The following is a 15,114-nucleotide window of genomic DNA, read 5'->3' as shown; positions in this document are numbered from 1 at the left end:
CCATGCTGGCTGGGCCTGATCCCCCAGTTGTCCTGCACGTGCCATGTGATGGCACTCAGGATGATCTGCTTCATAACCTTCCCCAGCACTGAGGTCAGGCTGACAGGCCAGTAGTTTCTGGATCCCCCTTCTTGCCCTTCTTGTAGGTGGGTGGCACATTGGCTAACCTCCAGTCTGCTGGGACCTTCCTGGTTAGCCAGGACTGTTAATAAATGATGGACAAGTGGCTTGTCGAGCTACTCCACCAGCTCCCTCAGTACCCTTGGGTTGATCCCATCCGACTGAGTTAAGAAAAGTATTAATAAAAAAATATAAAATGATAGTGTTATAAAATTATTAGTAAAATTGAATGTATTGTTAGTAGCTTGACTTTAAATTAGAACAAATTAGTTATTAATTCTGAATTCAGGTTACAAGCATTTTTGTATGTCCTACTAAGTGCTTCATCAATCACCAGCAAATCCTTTTGTTTAGAAAAGGAACTCCACAGAGGAAGCACCTCTACAAAATAGAGAAGTTGTTAGGAAGCTCATCGCAAGCAGTGACCTCGGCTAAACTAGGGGAAAGGTAATTCTGGCAGGGGGAGATCATGGCCACTAACCCTTGACCACCAACTCAAGAAACCCACCTACTCAAAAAGAAGTGGAGATTGAGCATGAGGACTGATTAACATAAGAAGTGAGATAATTTCTTAACAAATAGGAATCTGAGTACTAAATAATGAAAGAGTTGTGCAGCTTGTAACCAATGAAGGCTGATGTCTTTGCTTACTGAACTGTATAAATAGTGTAAAGTTTTGACAGTCGGGGAGCTAGGCATTTGTGGGTGACCACCTAGCTCCCTACTTTGTGCAAACTAGAATAAAGGAATAGAAATACTTTGACTCGGTGTGTGAATTGATGCTGCACGCCCAATAACGAACCTGCCTACAGGACAACAATAGGACAGACTGCAGTGATCAGGCACAGGGCTCAGCTGGACAAGCATACCGACTGCCCTCGTTTTTCATGTGACTGGCCCCTTTTATATCCTTTTATTTCTACCCCTTTCTTTGTTCCTTTCTGCTCCCTCCTTTGTCTGCATGTCCCCCACGGCTCCCTGCTTTACAGTTTTAGCAGTTGCAAAATCCAGATTGATTTTACTTGAAGTGGTGTCTGTGATTTCTTGATAGCTCATCAGTTAGTGTGACTGGTGAGGTTTGTTTCTTGTCACTGTCTCCATGTTTGCTTTGTCAGGTCTGGGGCTTGGTGTATTTTGGCTTCTGGTTTCATGTTTTTCCCTTGGTTTCCCAATTGACTATATTCCTGATCAGATAACCTGCTGGAATAAACATTCTCACACCCTCTCATCAATTAGTGTGACTGACCAAGTTTGGTTCTCATCCTCTCCCTTATGTGTCAGTCAGGTTTCTGTCCCTGAATGTTCTTGTTTATGGCTTCCTCCTTTTCTTATTTCCCTTTGCTTCACTGAAGGGTATCTGGTCAAGGACAGACCAGATAGGTCTGTTTGAAGGAGCAGACACACTCCTTTCACACACCCTTACACTGCCCACTTTCAGTTTCTTGCACCAACTCTTGAAGACCTGATTCTGGTCCCTGTCAAAGAGTGAGTTTTTAGCTATCTAGACCATTGGATTGATCCCTGTATAGCCCTGTATGGCACTTCCTGGCCATTCTCTTTTATCATGGCACAAAGCATAGTTTGTGGTTATGCTCCAGTTAAAATTGAGGGTGGTACTAATCAGAGATGTGAAGGCATGCAAAGAGCAAGACAGATGACTGTGTCCAAATCTCCCTGTTGGGCACAGGGTTTGGCCCAGTGAAAATGTGAAGACTTTTCATCCTAGAGGAGCAGTCCTGGATGCCAGCAGCTGAGGGTAGGTTGTCTCCATGAACATCAAATGCTTTAGAGAGCTTCAGCCTCCTGAGTGATACCAAAATAAAAATGTCCCTGTGCAGTAGCCAATGGAAATCTATAACTGGCAAGTAATAGGAGAATTTAGGCAGCAAGAAAGCTGAGTGAGCTGGCCTGGGAGAAGCACTGTGTCATCAGACATTCACCAGAATTTCTTTTCATTCACCAGGGTGCCTGTCAATTTTTACCTGCTGGTTGCTGGGCAAGTGCAGCAGCCTTGTACAAGCATGCTAAAAACCCTGGCACTGAACCTCACAGAAGATAGTTCATCTGACTCAAAATGCATCAAATATCTGAATTGTTGACATTGCTGTAGTAAATTATATAAGAGCTAAGAGTTCCAGAAAAAACTCTAGTAGAGTGCTGCCTGTACAAGATGAACATTTCCACGGCACCTGCAGAGGAAAACTAAAGGTTTCCAACTCTTCAGAACTTCTTAGTTCAGATAAGGGTCAAAACCATCATTCATTTATTGAGCTTAGCTATTGTATGGTGATGGGGAGCAATAGTAAGGATTTCACAGTGAAAGTCTGAAAGAATGTAAAGGAAAGGTATCCTGAGAATTTCATTACTGAATTATACTGATGCTAGTGAGACTCAAATTCCCCTGTTCTTGTTCTGACTTACTTGTAGATACAGCTCAATCGAGTAGAGATGGATTGAGGAGCTACAGGTTTGCACTCTATGAAGCATAGATCTGCAGAGACTAGTTTCTAAGTGGATATCTGGAGAAAGATCCCATAGAGGAGAATATGTGTGGGGTGGCAGTCCATCTATTAAGTGTGAAAAGCCTGAATTCAATGGTTGTGGAGCTTCTGTAGCAGCCAGGGAGTCCCTCTGTTGCCCAAGGCAGCACGTCTCTCCTCTTTAGCTGCTGGCCGAGTAGGGTTGTATGTACATGGAGTTGTCTCTCAGTTCCTACACGGTCAAAACTCCCATGGACTGGTGAGAGTCCTTTGCATGCTAAAGCTTTAGTTTACTTGTCAATAACGATAATTGTTGTTGTTATTATTATTATTATGTTTTATATTACTTGTGTTCTTACAGATTTATTTGGGTTTTTTTTCCCTTGCACTGAGAACATGCTAAATGCATTACTCTGTCATTTCTATGTAAATTCTGTATGCTTATTAATTTTTGTTCTTTTCACTGTCCTCCTTGCCTGACTATGTAAGCTCTCTCATGCATTCTGTCTATTCTGTGTGCTGCATGAAATAATGAAAAGGGACTTGACAATGTTGAGTAACAGAAATTTCAATCACCTCTTGGTAGCAGAAACCCTGTTTGGTTATACCTGGGTTTAGACGTTTCTGTATTTTGCTGTTTGACAGAAAATGTGTAATTGCCATGCAACTGCTCTTTCATATGATAATTTTGCTGTTTCTGTGAGATGAAAAGTGCTTTCTGAAATATAAAATATGCCAGCCTCACAGGAAAAAGTTTTCAGCATTTTTACTGTCTTTCCAGGGAAAGGTTATGTTGGAAAGAGTATGAGCCTATGTTTCTCCTTGTCATTTTTTTTTCCTCCAGGTTGCTATTATCTAAAAATGTTTTTAATATGAATTGTTTTTTTAGTTGTATTACTGAGAAGTATTACAGTCCAATTGCTTTATACATTAAACCATCAGAGGAAACTCAAGTGGCAATAGAATTCTCAATGGTGATTCCATTATATAATATGTAGATTAGACTGTGGGTCAGTGCCTGTATTATGTTAAAGCATCACCCCAGAGCTTGGAAAGTTTGGAAGACATGTTCCAATTCAGTTCTTACCTGGTTCAGATATGACTCTGTGGGGACCATAGGTGAGGAGATGATATGATATCCACCTTAGAGGATATAGCTCTGTGTGCTGTATCATAGGTTGTAAAGCAGCCAAAATCCTTATTGCATCACTAGTAGTAAAACTTGTGGAAGAGGCTCTCTGGGCCAGAAAACACAGGACGGTCCCTCAGAGAAGGGGTGTTTGTGGCATGACAGATTTTTATTGCCTCTGGGATCTATAGAGCCTGAAATCCACAGGGAAAAAAACCTCAACTTGTTAGGTGGCTGCTCCTTGTCCCACCATCTAGACCTTACTATGGTAACTGTTCATTTTTTTGAGACCTATGTTGCAATTTCATAAATAAAGCAAGTGCTTTCTCTGACAGTTGTCTTTTAGCCCCTCATTCGCACATGTATACATATAATACTACAAAAGTGGATAGAAATGTGTCTGTTGAAGAAAAACCTTGAACAAACCATTACTGTAGCTGTAGCTAAGAACTGGGTTTGTTGGTAGGACCATTGCATTGCATCAACTTGTTCTGTGTCTGTTCTCATGAGTGTGGTTGGTCCCACGCTCTCTATATGAATTGGGGATAGAAAATAACATAACTAGATAACCAGGAGAAACATCTTTAGTTAAGGCAAAGCAACTACTTTTTTGTCTCATCTTCCTTTGCATTGAGTCTAATTGTACTTAAAGTACAGAGGTAGAGAGCCCAAAGTTCACTTTCCGTGAATAACAATTTGCAAGCACTGGTAACCTGTTACCATTCTCTTACTATTTTAAAAATATTATTTGAATTAACCACTATACCTTTTTAAGGTAGAGCATAGCAGTGGTTTATTGCTATTTATGATTATTGCTTACTTAAACTGGTGTCAGAATTGGGGCTTTTTGGTGCATGAAAGTATTTCCTTGCTCATGAAGTGTAGTTCTTGAGAAGGGCTCTAAAGCTGCCTATGTGTGGGAGTTAAATTAGCACTATTTCATTATACAACATTTAAGCCTCCCATTTAATCTATATAAATGGGGAAAAAAATAAAATTAACCCCCCCAAATTCTGTTCTGCATCTACTTCTTCTCTGTCCATCAGTTTAAGATTGAACCTCCAGTTGCTTATGCATATGCTTAATCTTATGAGTAGAATTACTGAATTCCAAAGGAGTTTCTGGCTAAGGTCTCAGATTGTAAGTTGTGGTCCAGGGCTGTACCCTTCTATAAATCTACCTAATGTATAGCATACTGTAGGGGTCAACATCAGCAACAACATTAATAATAAATAACAAATGAATCTACATTACTGCTAAGCATTTTAAGCAAACAAATCTTTACTTTAAGGAACTTACAAGAAAGGTAAATACCAATAGGATACCAGATTTTTGCTTGAGTTAAATGCTAAAGGTCATAGATCAGCTATGTACTAGCATGTTTTTCAAATAAGATTAATTTCTTTGTTCTGTTTTTGGAAAACACTTGGTACAATAAGATCATGAGTATTGCTGCATCCTCTTACAATAAAAAACATATGGGATGAGGTGTGGCAGGAGAATGAAAACTGTACCACTATTATTTGATTGCAATTGCATCTCATCTCCATTGCTGAAACAGTTACTAAGAATGTACTTTCTCCATCCTTTACACAGTAGTGTACTTATTTTACCTTTACTATGCCTTCCCACATGTTTTCTGCCTTCTGCGAACATCTCCCCTTCCTTACATATTTCTTTCTTTTACCAGACGTTGAAGGATGCCAGTGACAATGCCCGCAAGGACTTCCACCGTGAGGCAGAGCTGCTGACTAACTTGCAACATGAGCACATCGTCAAGTTCTATGGTGTCTGTGTTGAGGGTGATCCACTCATCATGGTCTTTGAGTATATGAAGAATGGAGATCTTAACAAATTCCTCAGGTAAATCCACCAACATGTGTTGTGCTGAAAAGTCAGAAGTGGGCAGAGAAAGTAGGCATTGCTGGTACTTAATGCCAAATTAACTGCTCTCACTGAAAAATGTGGACACCTAAGAGTGAAAATCTGTGCAACACTGCTGATTCATCTTGTGTAGTGTGACGTGGGGCTTATTGTTTCTTTACCTATTTGGAAGTACTATTAAGTTAATCCACTTTCCACCAAAAGAGTCAGAACCAAAGGAATAGTGTTTTCAGTATATTTCAGCATATTCTGAAATGTTTGTTTATAAAACTTGCAGTAGTAATTGTTTCCTTGCCTCTTTTCTGCTAGCACTTGAGAATATCCTACTCAGTACCTATCTCTGTTTGTAGGTGTCTAAAAGCTTTTGAGAATCTACTTCCCTCTCAGTGTTTTGAAAGGGTACCATTAATCTGTAGCAAGAAAATTTTGCACCTTGGAAACTTCAGTGCAATAGAAATTACTACATTTTGAGGGCTAGTTTGGGGATTTTTCTTAAAAGCTATTCAGGAACATGCATCTCAAATAGAAATTTGGTAGTGAAGCAGTTATAAATAAATAGGTAATACCTAAGGTTCACAAGAATAGGTAACTCATGAACCAGTAAGTTATGTCCAGTGGCCTTGTACATGTACAATTTCTTCTAGCCTGCACTTGACATACAATTAAACAGTTAAGAGACAGCGTTAGCACCTATATAAAACATTTGTATATGGGACGGTTCATTCAATGTCTTCTATATAATTTCCATCAAAGGGTATGTGTTGGTTTTGGCTAGAGTTAATTTTCTTCATAGTAGTTAGTATGAGGCTATGTTTTGGATTTGTGCTGAAAACAGTATTGATAATACAGGGATGTTTTCGTTATTGTTGAGCAGTGCTTACACAGCACCAAGGCCTTTTCTGCTTCTCATACCACCCCACCAGCAAGTAGCCTGGGGGTGCACAAGAAGCTATGAGGGAATGCAGCTGGGACAGCTGACCCCAACTGACCAAAGGGATATTCCATAGCATATGATGTCATGCTCAGCAATAAAAATAGGGGGGAGGTTGGTGGGGGGGTACTGCTCAGGGACTGGCTGGGCATTGGTTGGTTGGTGGTGAGCAATTGTTTTCATTTGCATCACTTGTCGTCTTCAGTTTTATTTTTCTCTCTTTGTTATTTTACCTTTTCATTGCAATTTATTTTTTTTTTTTTAGTTATTAAACTGTATTTATATCAACCTATGAGTTTTCTCACTTTTACCCTTCTGATTCTCTCCCCCCATCCTGCTGGGGGGGGGGACTGAGCGAGTGGCAGTGTGGTGCTTAGTTGCCGGCTGGTGTTAAACCACAACAGGGTATCACAAAGGCATTTCAATGTCCTGAGATCGCTTCTGCCTAAGGATAACTAGGGGACACCACCATTTTGGAAAGATATCTGTTTCATATGTGCTACTGACAAAGCTGAAAAGCAATCAAATTAATGTCCCTTTAAATGGGTTTGGATTTTGTATCTGACTGAAATTGATAGTGACTGGTAGTCTCACCATTTTTGATAGCCTTGTCAAAGGAGTTTGCTGTCCTCCTAATCTCCAGTGATCAAATAGCCATATCATAAAAGCAAAAGGCATCAGCTAGCATCCTCCCTTATTGGCAGAGCTGGCAGGGTTGACAGGAAGATCAGGGGCTGAACTGAGGATGCAGAGCAAACACTACTTTTCCTGGGATGTTTATCTCTCTGGCAGAGGATTTAAGTATATTGTCAGGACAATATTGGGGCATTTGCATTTACCTCCTTGGACCTCTGCTGTGGATCAGAAGAGAGCTTCAATTTTCAAAGATGCCAGCTCAGTGCTTTTTCAGAGCACCAAATTTCCATTAGAACAAGCCAAATTTGCAGCTGATTCATTGTCATCATGAGAAATACTTATTTTTAATACTTTTGGATTGGCCTTATCTCCCAAGTCTGGTTTTGAATTCTTGTACAGAAAGGTAGTTTAGGAGACAGAATATTCCCTGTTAGTTCTTTTTTTAAACTATTAATCAGCCCTTGTCTTTATAATGTAAAGTGATTATACTGGGGCAAACTGTTTAACCTAAGCTCCAATTTGTTATTCCTCTCACATTTGCTGCAGCTTGTGCTGCAGATCAGAGGTTAGTTGCAAACAGGCTGTAAAAACCTGTATTTCTTACCCTGCAGTGCCACCAAAGGCTGTCAGGGAAAAATTAATCTGAAATTTAACACAAAGGTGCTTGCTGCCTATGTGCAGTCAAGGGCTGTTTCAGATCTAGGACCACACAGACTCAAAGTCATGCCTGCTCTGTGCTTGTTTTGGCTAACAAAGACTCACGTGGATCCAAAGGAATATCTGTCAATGTTACTGCCTATTGCAGATACTGAGGAGCTCCTGATTCATAGCCAGCACAAAGATAAGCAAGATGCATTAAAATAATCCAAAAGTTTCATTAGGTACAGACCATCTCCTCAAGAAAACTAGTGAAAGATTAAGAACTCTCTAATTTAGCAGTCTCGGAGCTTCATGCTTGAGAAAGGTCATTAAAAAAAAATCAGTACAATGAAGAGGTGCAATGCTTTTCAATAGGAATTTGCCTCTGAGTCTTGGTTGGGAATTTCATCTTGTCCTGGTTTCAGCTGGGATGGAGTTAACTTTCTTCTTAGTAGCCAGTACAGCGCTGTGTTTTGGCTACGATGTGAGAACAGTATTGATAACACACTGATGTTTTTAGTTGTTGCTGGGTAATGTTTATACTGAAGTCAAGGACTTTTCAGTTTCTTGGGCCTTGCCAGCCAGAGGGCTGGGGGGGTACAAGAGACTGGGAAGGGACACAGCCAGGTCAGCTGACCTGAACCAGCCAAAGAGGCATTCCATACCATGGGATGTCATGCTTGGTATATAAACTTGGAGGGTTAGCTGGGGCGGGGGGGATCGTTGCTCAGGGACTGGCTGGGTATCAGTCAGCGGGTGGTGAGCAAGTTGTACTGTGCATCACTTGTTTTTCCCTTTTCCTTTGGATTTTACCCTTTTCCCCCACCTTTCCATTATAATTGTTATTATTATTATTATTGTTTTTGTCATTGTTATTATTGTTGTTCTTACCTATTTATTCTGTTTAAATTATTAAATTGTTCTTATCTCAACCCTCAAATTTTACATTCCTTTCTGATTCTCCTCCTCACCCCTCCGGGTGGGAGGGAGTGAGCAAGCTGCTCCGTGGTGCTTGGTTGCCGGCCAGGGTTAAACCACGGGTTAAACCACGACACATATCTTCCCTTTTATTCCCCCCACCCTCCCAGAAACAACTGTATGGCTACCTGTGGCAGAACAAGTACAGATAACTTCTTTGCCTAGTATCAGATGCAATCCCAGGAATGCTACACACCCTCCTTCATCTGTCACTGCTCAGGAAGTTCTTCCCCTGGGGCAATTTTGATATCATATTTCTAATAGGCAATGTCAGATTTGATCTCACAGATTTTGTTTAATTTTAAACTCTTCCAAACTCCTGTACCCTTTCCCAAGATACAAATAAAGGCTACATCTCACCTCTATTGATTAGAAAGGTGACTCTGAAACTCCTCTTTGTAGGAAGGAAGGACTTCTGAGAAAAAAATAAAAATAAGTTCTAGGCTATTTTTTTCAAAAAAGTTCAGGAGAGAAGGGCAGAGGTGGTCACTGAAGGATTAGTCTGAAGGAATGGAATAAAAAATGGCTTCTGTAAAACCAGAAGAATGGAATGGATAAAAAGGGCTATTCAGAATATTATAGTGTGTATCAAATGAGGAATAACTGTCAGATGACGTCATTAATTGGCTAAGTACTGGCTAGTAATTCTTGCCATAAAATGGTACATGTAGGCATGCTGATATCTGTATCCTCAAGGTACCAGGATGTGACACATGTATGTGACACTGTTGTGGCACATCAATGTCACTGAAGCGACACTGATAAGATAGGTGAAGCACGCATTATAGTGCTTTGTTGGGATTTCCAAATGCAGAAGGGTTTTCTTTTCCCTAGAGTGTATAGGAGTTGATGAGTATATCTTTTAAGGGATTGAAGGGATTACTAGATCTTGAAAAACTCCTATTTCTGAAGTTATTTAGTTGTTCCAACTAGACTGTTTTTGTCCTCTTCCCATTGTCGAGAATTCCTGTGTTGGGCAGAACTCGCCTTCAGTGATGAAATCAGCAAAAATATTGTTGTGCTGTGCATATGGATGGGAAATTAGAAGTATAAATCTAAAATTGCTGCACTTGTTTCTCAGATGGCATGTGAGAAGGAAGTTAGCTAGGAAGTTAGCTATTGGAACAGAACAAGAGAAAGGTGGTAGTTTAGGACTGAGATATATTGTTATAAACCATCTGCCTTATTTCCCTAAGCAATGTTACCCATTGTGTAACACTCTTTATAAAAGAAAACAATGAAAGGAAAAAAATTGAAGAGGCAAATTCTCCCCTATTTCACCAATGAATTTATAGCCCTTTTTGTCATTATATTCGAGTGAGACAATTTTGTGGTTTAGGGCCCATTAATGCCTTTCACTTCTCTAGCTTAAAAGTGGCCTATTACTTCATTGGCTTGTATTTTGGTGCAGGGCACACGGACCAGATGCAGTACTGATGGCAGAAGGCAACCATCCTGCTGAACTGACTCAATCCCAGATGCTTCGCATTGCCCAGCAGATTGCAGCTGGTATGGTTTACTTGGCATCACAGCACTTTGTGCATCGGGATCTTGCTACCCGGAATTGCCTGGTTGGTGAGAACCTGCTGGTGAAGATTGGGGATTTTGGGATGTCTAGAGATGTGTACAGCACAGACTACTATAGGGTAAGTGAACTGCTATAATCAGTAATAACTGAGGTCTTGTTCAGTCATCTTACTGCATTCATGTGACTGATTCTACTTTTACACTGGACAGTCTCTGTGAGATGATTTAGGGGCTGGCATATGAAGAAGCTGGTGCTGAGTAAATACTCATGGTAACTGCTCAGGTTTGGTATTAGTTTTGGTAAATTTGGAGGGAGTTAATCAGAATAAGATTGGCATGTCCTGTTGTTTATATATGTTGACTTTCTTTTCTATTAATAAATCATACAACAGTCTTTTACTCTGGGGAGAAATTTGGCATGTTTGCTTGGCTGTAGTGAAGAAGCAGCAGATAAAAAGGAAGAGACGGTAATCAAATTTGGCCAGACTCTCAGAAGATATTAAAATATCTTCTTATACATTTCTAAGACAAATGGAAATTGTAACTTTTCGTTATTGTATAATATTTCATTTTACTTAAATAGATATAACGGTCAGCAGCACTGGACGGAACAGTTATTTTACTTGCTGACAGCAAGCATTTCCTACTTTAAGCCAGTTCTTTAGTCTTACTGTTTATGGCTGAACATTTGGTTTGTGTCACCCTGGTGAGGTCTGTAATTCAGTGGTGGGTAAGAATAGCCAATGGTGCTTGTTCATATTCTGGCCCTAGCCATTTTCCTTGAGCTCAGTTTTCATAAAATGATCTGTGAAGTTTGTAAAGGGCTTCTAGGATCTCTAGGGTAGACAGGACTGTGTACACTGTTTATTATTGTTACTGTTGGCTTTGTACTATGTGGAAAGTCATAGTTTACAGCATTTGCTGTTCAATACCATGTGTATAACTTCATGGGTGGAACTGGAGTAAGAGTGGCAGCTATCAGGTTTTTGTAGCATGGGGGAGGCAATCCATGGGCAAGCCATTATTTTATAAATTCTAGAGTTTTATTCTGTAACATTAGCTACTCAGAATCTTTAAATACATTCTCTGTACCTGCATCCTGCATCACTTGTTACCAGTGTACTCCTTATAGATAAAATGAAGGTCTATTCCTTAGCGACCTTAATTGGGCTGCTGTGTCTAGAAAAGAAGAAAACTTGGCACCAGTGTTTCTGTGATGCCTGAAAAGGGATCACCTTTTGTGGTGGGTTGAACTTGGCTGGCCACCAGACACCCACCCAGCCACTTTCTCACTCCCTTTTCTCAACAGGACAAGGGATAAAATAAGATGAAAACTATCATGGCTCAAAATAAAGACAGGGAGATTGTCGCGACGGAGGGAAGACACAGTCACTCAATATGAGTGATCAGCAGACTTCGTTTATTGTCTCTTACAGCCACCTTTTATGCCTTCTTATAATTAGCTCATACATATTACAAAAGTTAAGCTCATTATTGGTTAGTTGCCTAAATACCAAGCCCGCCCCTAGTTTCTCTTCTGTAGTTATCTGTTCCCACCTGCAACATTCTTTTCCCACCACAATCTTCCTGTTATTGTGTAACAAGAACAGCCAAAGACAGTGTATTTTTGCTTTACTTCAGATAAGCTGAGAGCGATGTGCATTTTTGTTCAGCCAGCTGGACTATGTCTATGTGAACTTTTTCAGCTAGCCAGTTATCCACAGGAGATCCCTTACCAATTAGTCATGGGGAAAACAGATTCAACATTCCTTTTCCCACATCTCCCTTTCTATTTGTCACTTTGTCTTCTCTTATCCAGAGACTGAGGGAAGCTGAGTGGGGTCCGGGGAGAAGAGAGAGAGAAGGAAAGGGACAATGTGAGTAGTGAAGAGGGTGCAATAATGGATATGAGAGAAGGAATAAGGCAGGAAAGTGGAGAAAAGTGTTAGTAAAAGACAAAAGTGTGGATGAAGGGAGAAAGAGGTAGACAAGTGTCTGGAGGGATGAATGAAAGTGTAAAGTAGCATGGCTTCATCCAAGTCGATGGAGTAGCTTGAAGTATGATGCATAGATATGGAACTTAAATTTGGGCTGTTGCTTGTTTTGCACAGTGAGAAAACCAAGAAGGACCATTTCTCTATCCCCTCACACTCCATCTGGCTTTTGGCTGGCACAAGAAGAGGGACAGAGCCACAGCCTGCCTTGCCACCATCTTTCACACTGATAAAAGCTGGAAGTTAGAGATTTTGAGCATGTGAGACTTTGGCCTGCCCTGCTAGCGCCATATATGGACTAGTCAGAAGATGGTCAGGAAACAGTCAAGGCTATTATGACTTATCAGATGATTGCCTGGAGAATTATGTCCATGGCAGACCTAAATAATGAAACTGTCAGCAGTGACACTGGGATGGTTCTGACCTACCATACCTGATTTTTTGCAGCAGGATAAGTCTTTTTAACTGTTCAGGCTTAATCACATACATAGAAGAAATTTTCCCCCCACTTCGACAGCTTTATCTGATGTTTATTGGAAGGATTTCTATAGCTCCAAAATGCTCTGCAAGAAATGGTTTGGTAGTTTTGTTTATTAATACACTGCAATCAATTTTCTGAGCTTCTGCCTCCCTGTCAGGATGTTAGATTTGCCCAAGGTGACTATTTATAATTTGCTTCTGTAAGATAAGGATGATCCCCAGTCCTTGTTCACTGTTATATTGTTAATGACATTCTATGTTGAATCAGCTCAGTTGTTAAGAGATGCTTCAGGGAAGAGTGGGAGAGAAATAACCTTCCAGCTGTGAATATAAGTTTCAGGTTCACTAGGGGATTTTACTTACTTTGTTGATGTCTGGGGTTTGTTGTTTAGACTCCTATCCCTCAACAATTAGGGTTTGCCATCTTTCCTTTGGACATACAAATAATGTGACTCATCTGCACTGTTCAGTGGATTAAAGTACTGACATTGAAGCATGGGAACAACCACTTTGCTAATATTTGTTCTTGCATGCAGAGATACTATTTCAGACCCTTTTTAGGCTTACAATTCAAGTTTGCAAGAGCTTGATCAATATTTGGTCATAAAAAAACTTTTCTGTGATCACTTCAAATAGGGTTTTGAAGATGTGGGAAAAGATCAAACCACAATGTACATTAACTACTTACAGTAGTCCCTGCAGTTCAGTGAATTAGTCCACCTTGAGACTGCTCACATAGCATTTAGGAAGTCTGAACAGGAGCCTTTAGAGTAGCATAAGATGCATACATTTGAAGATAACCATTTTGAACACAGGTATTCCTAGGCATGCAGATTCCCAACCTCCACTGAAATGAATGGGAATTGGATGTCTAAATGTCTGTGAGGACCTGAGAGCTGGTCCATCCTGCCTCTGGGTTACTTGTTTTCTATCCATCTCCCTCTAGTGTCCTACACAATATATTATCCTCAACTCGTTGGACTGCATTGCTGATTTTGCATCAATGCACTAGATGCTATGTAGGCATACTCCCTGTGCCCTTGGATACACTGCCTGGTTGCACTTGTGCACAGTGTAGAAAACTTGCAGAGTCCTTGAATTGGTACTCAATGCTTTACAGGATCAGAACTGAAGCTAAAGAAAACACTTCAAAACCAGCAATCTTTTACTAGCCTTACTAGCACTGAGGATCGTTACTCAAAGGGAGGATTTAAATAGCACTAGCATGGCCTCCCTTGAAAAGGAATAAACAAGAAGAAAATGTAAAAAAAAAATATCGTTTTACTTTACAACTAATCTTGAAGACATTCATTCAGAGAAAAAACGTATATAAAAAGCTTCCTCCAAAATAGGTAAGCTGTCCAGGAGCACTGTCTGCACATTCATGTCAATTTACAATTGCTAACATAAAAAAAATAATAATTATACTCACCATCTCCAGGCACTGACATGAAATGAGCATTAACCCATTTTTCATCCTCTCCATACTCGTTCTTTGCTAGTAAGGTATAAGCACCATTGTTCAGATGGGTAGGGTTGTCCAGCTGAAGGCAGCCGTGATATTCACTTTGATTGATAACATGTATTTTAGTACAGATGTATTCAGACTCATTCAGTATAGCCCCTTCATAGAACCACTGCAATGTGGGCTTAGGGTTCCCTTTCACAGTGAATGGAATACACCAGTGGTGGTCCGGGGTTGGAGATTCAATAAATGTGATATTTGGTGCAACTATATTGGGGAAAAAAGAGTGAATAACGTCACAATATACCAAACATCTTGTTTTCTCAGGCTATCAGTGCTAAAATACACTACTTGAAGGAATTATACCTATATGGAGGATACTCACACAGGAAGCCCACCTGCTCTGCCTTGGGTACTATGCTCACAACTGAAATGAAGCCATTCTTTAGAAAGAAAAAAAACTAGTTTCAGACAAACTGTGAACCCCCATTAAATCACATACTCTGCAAGGTGTGGAAAGTTCAGTTACCAGATCACTGAGAAGGGAGATAGGGAAATTTTAGCTTTACTGTGCTGAAAAAATGGCACAGAGGAATGCTGAAAGAACAAAACAGTATTAAAAATATTTAAGTCAGCCAAAAGCAAGTAGTACTGGAAATATATTCAGCTAAGAATCCAAACTTTCAGGTGACTTCTTTAAAAGGATCAAGGCCAGAACAGCTATTTTCATTCCCTAGATTCTTCTGTCAGGGTAAGACCATTTTCTACTGTACATTTTCTCATTCTTTGTTCAAATGTGCTAAATGCCTCAAGTTTATAGACTTCTGTTTCCCTTCAGGACACTATTCTAA

At 40.1% G+C, this 15,114-nt stretch overlaps 2 protein-coding genes across 3 annotated transcripts in view; one reads left to right on the top strand and one right to left on the bottom strand.

Moving 5' to 3' along the window:
- Positions 1 to 15,114, top strand: part of LOC119140817 (BDNF/NT-3 growth factors receptor-like) — a 246,231-nt gene that overhangs the window by 150,421 nt on the left and 80,696 nt on the right. For both annotated transcript variants that reach the window (XM_037372444.1, XM_037372445.1), the window contains 2 exons: positions 5,420 to 5,592; positions 10,209 to 10,443. In XM_037372444.1, coding sequence (XP_037228341.1) covers positions 5,420 to 5,592; positions 10,209 to 10,443 — 408 coding nt within the window. The remainder of the gene's footprint in view (positions 1 to 5,419; positions 5,593 to 10,208; positions 10,444 to 15,114) is intronic.
- LOC119140793 (BDNF/NT-3 growth factors receptor-like) overlaps positions 14,091 to 15,114 on the bottom strand; it is a 62,795-nt gene continuing 61,771 nt past the window's right edge. The window contains exons 7-8 of the mRNA XM_037372386.1: positions 14,231 to 14,530; positions 14,091 to 14,095 (exon numbers count right to left, since the gene is read on the bottom strand). Coding sequence (XP_037228283.1) covers positions 14,091 to 14,095; positions 14,231 to 14,530 — 305 coding nt within the window. The remainder of the gene's footprint in view (positions 14,096 to 14,230; positions 14,531 to 15,114) is intronic.

This window comes from Falco rusticolus, chromosome W (genome assembly GCF_015220075.1).
Source record: "Falco rusticolus isolate bFalRus1 chromosome W, bFalRus1.pri, whole genome shotgun sequence".
NCBI classification, from domain to species: Eukaryota; Metazoa; Chordata; class Aves; order Falconiformes; family Falconidae; genus Falco; species Falco rusticolus.
The sequence above is the reverse complement of the archived record's forward strand: the minus strand, read 5'-3'. Positions and strand labels throughout refer to the sequence as shown.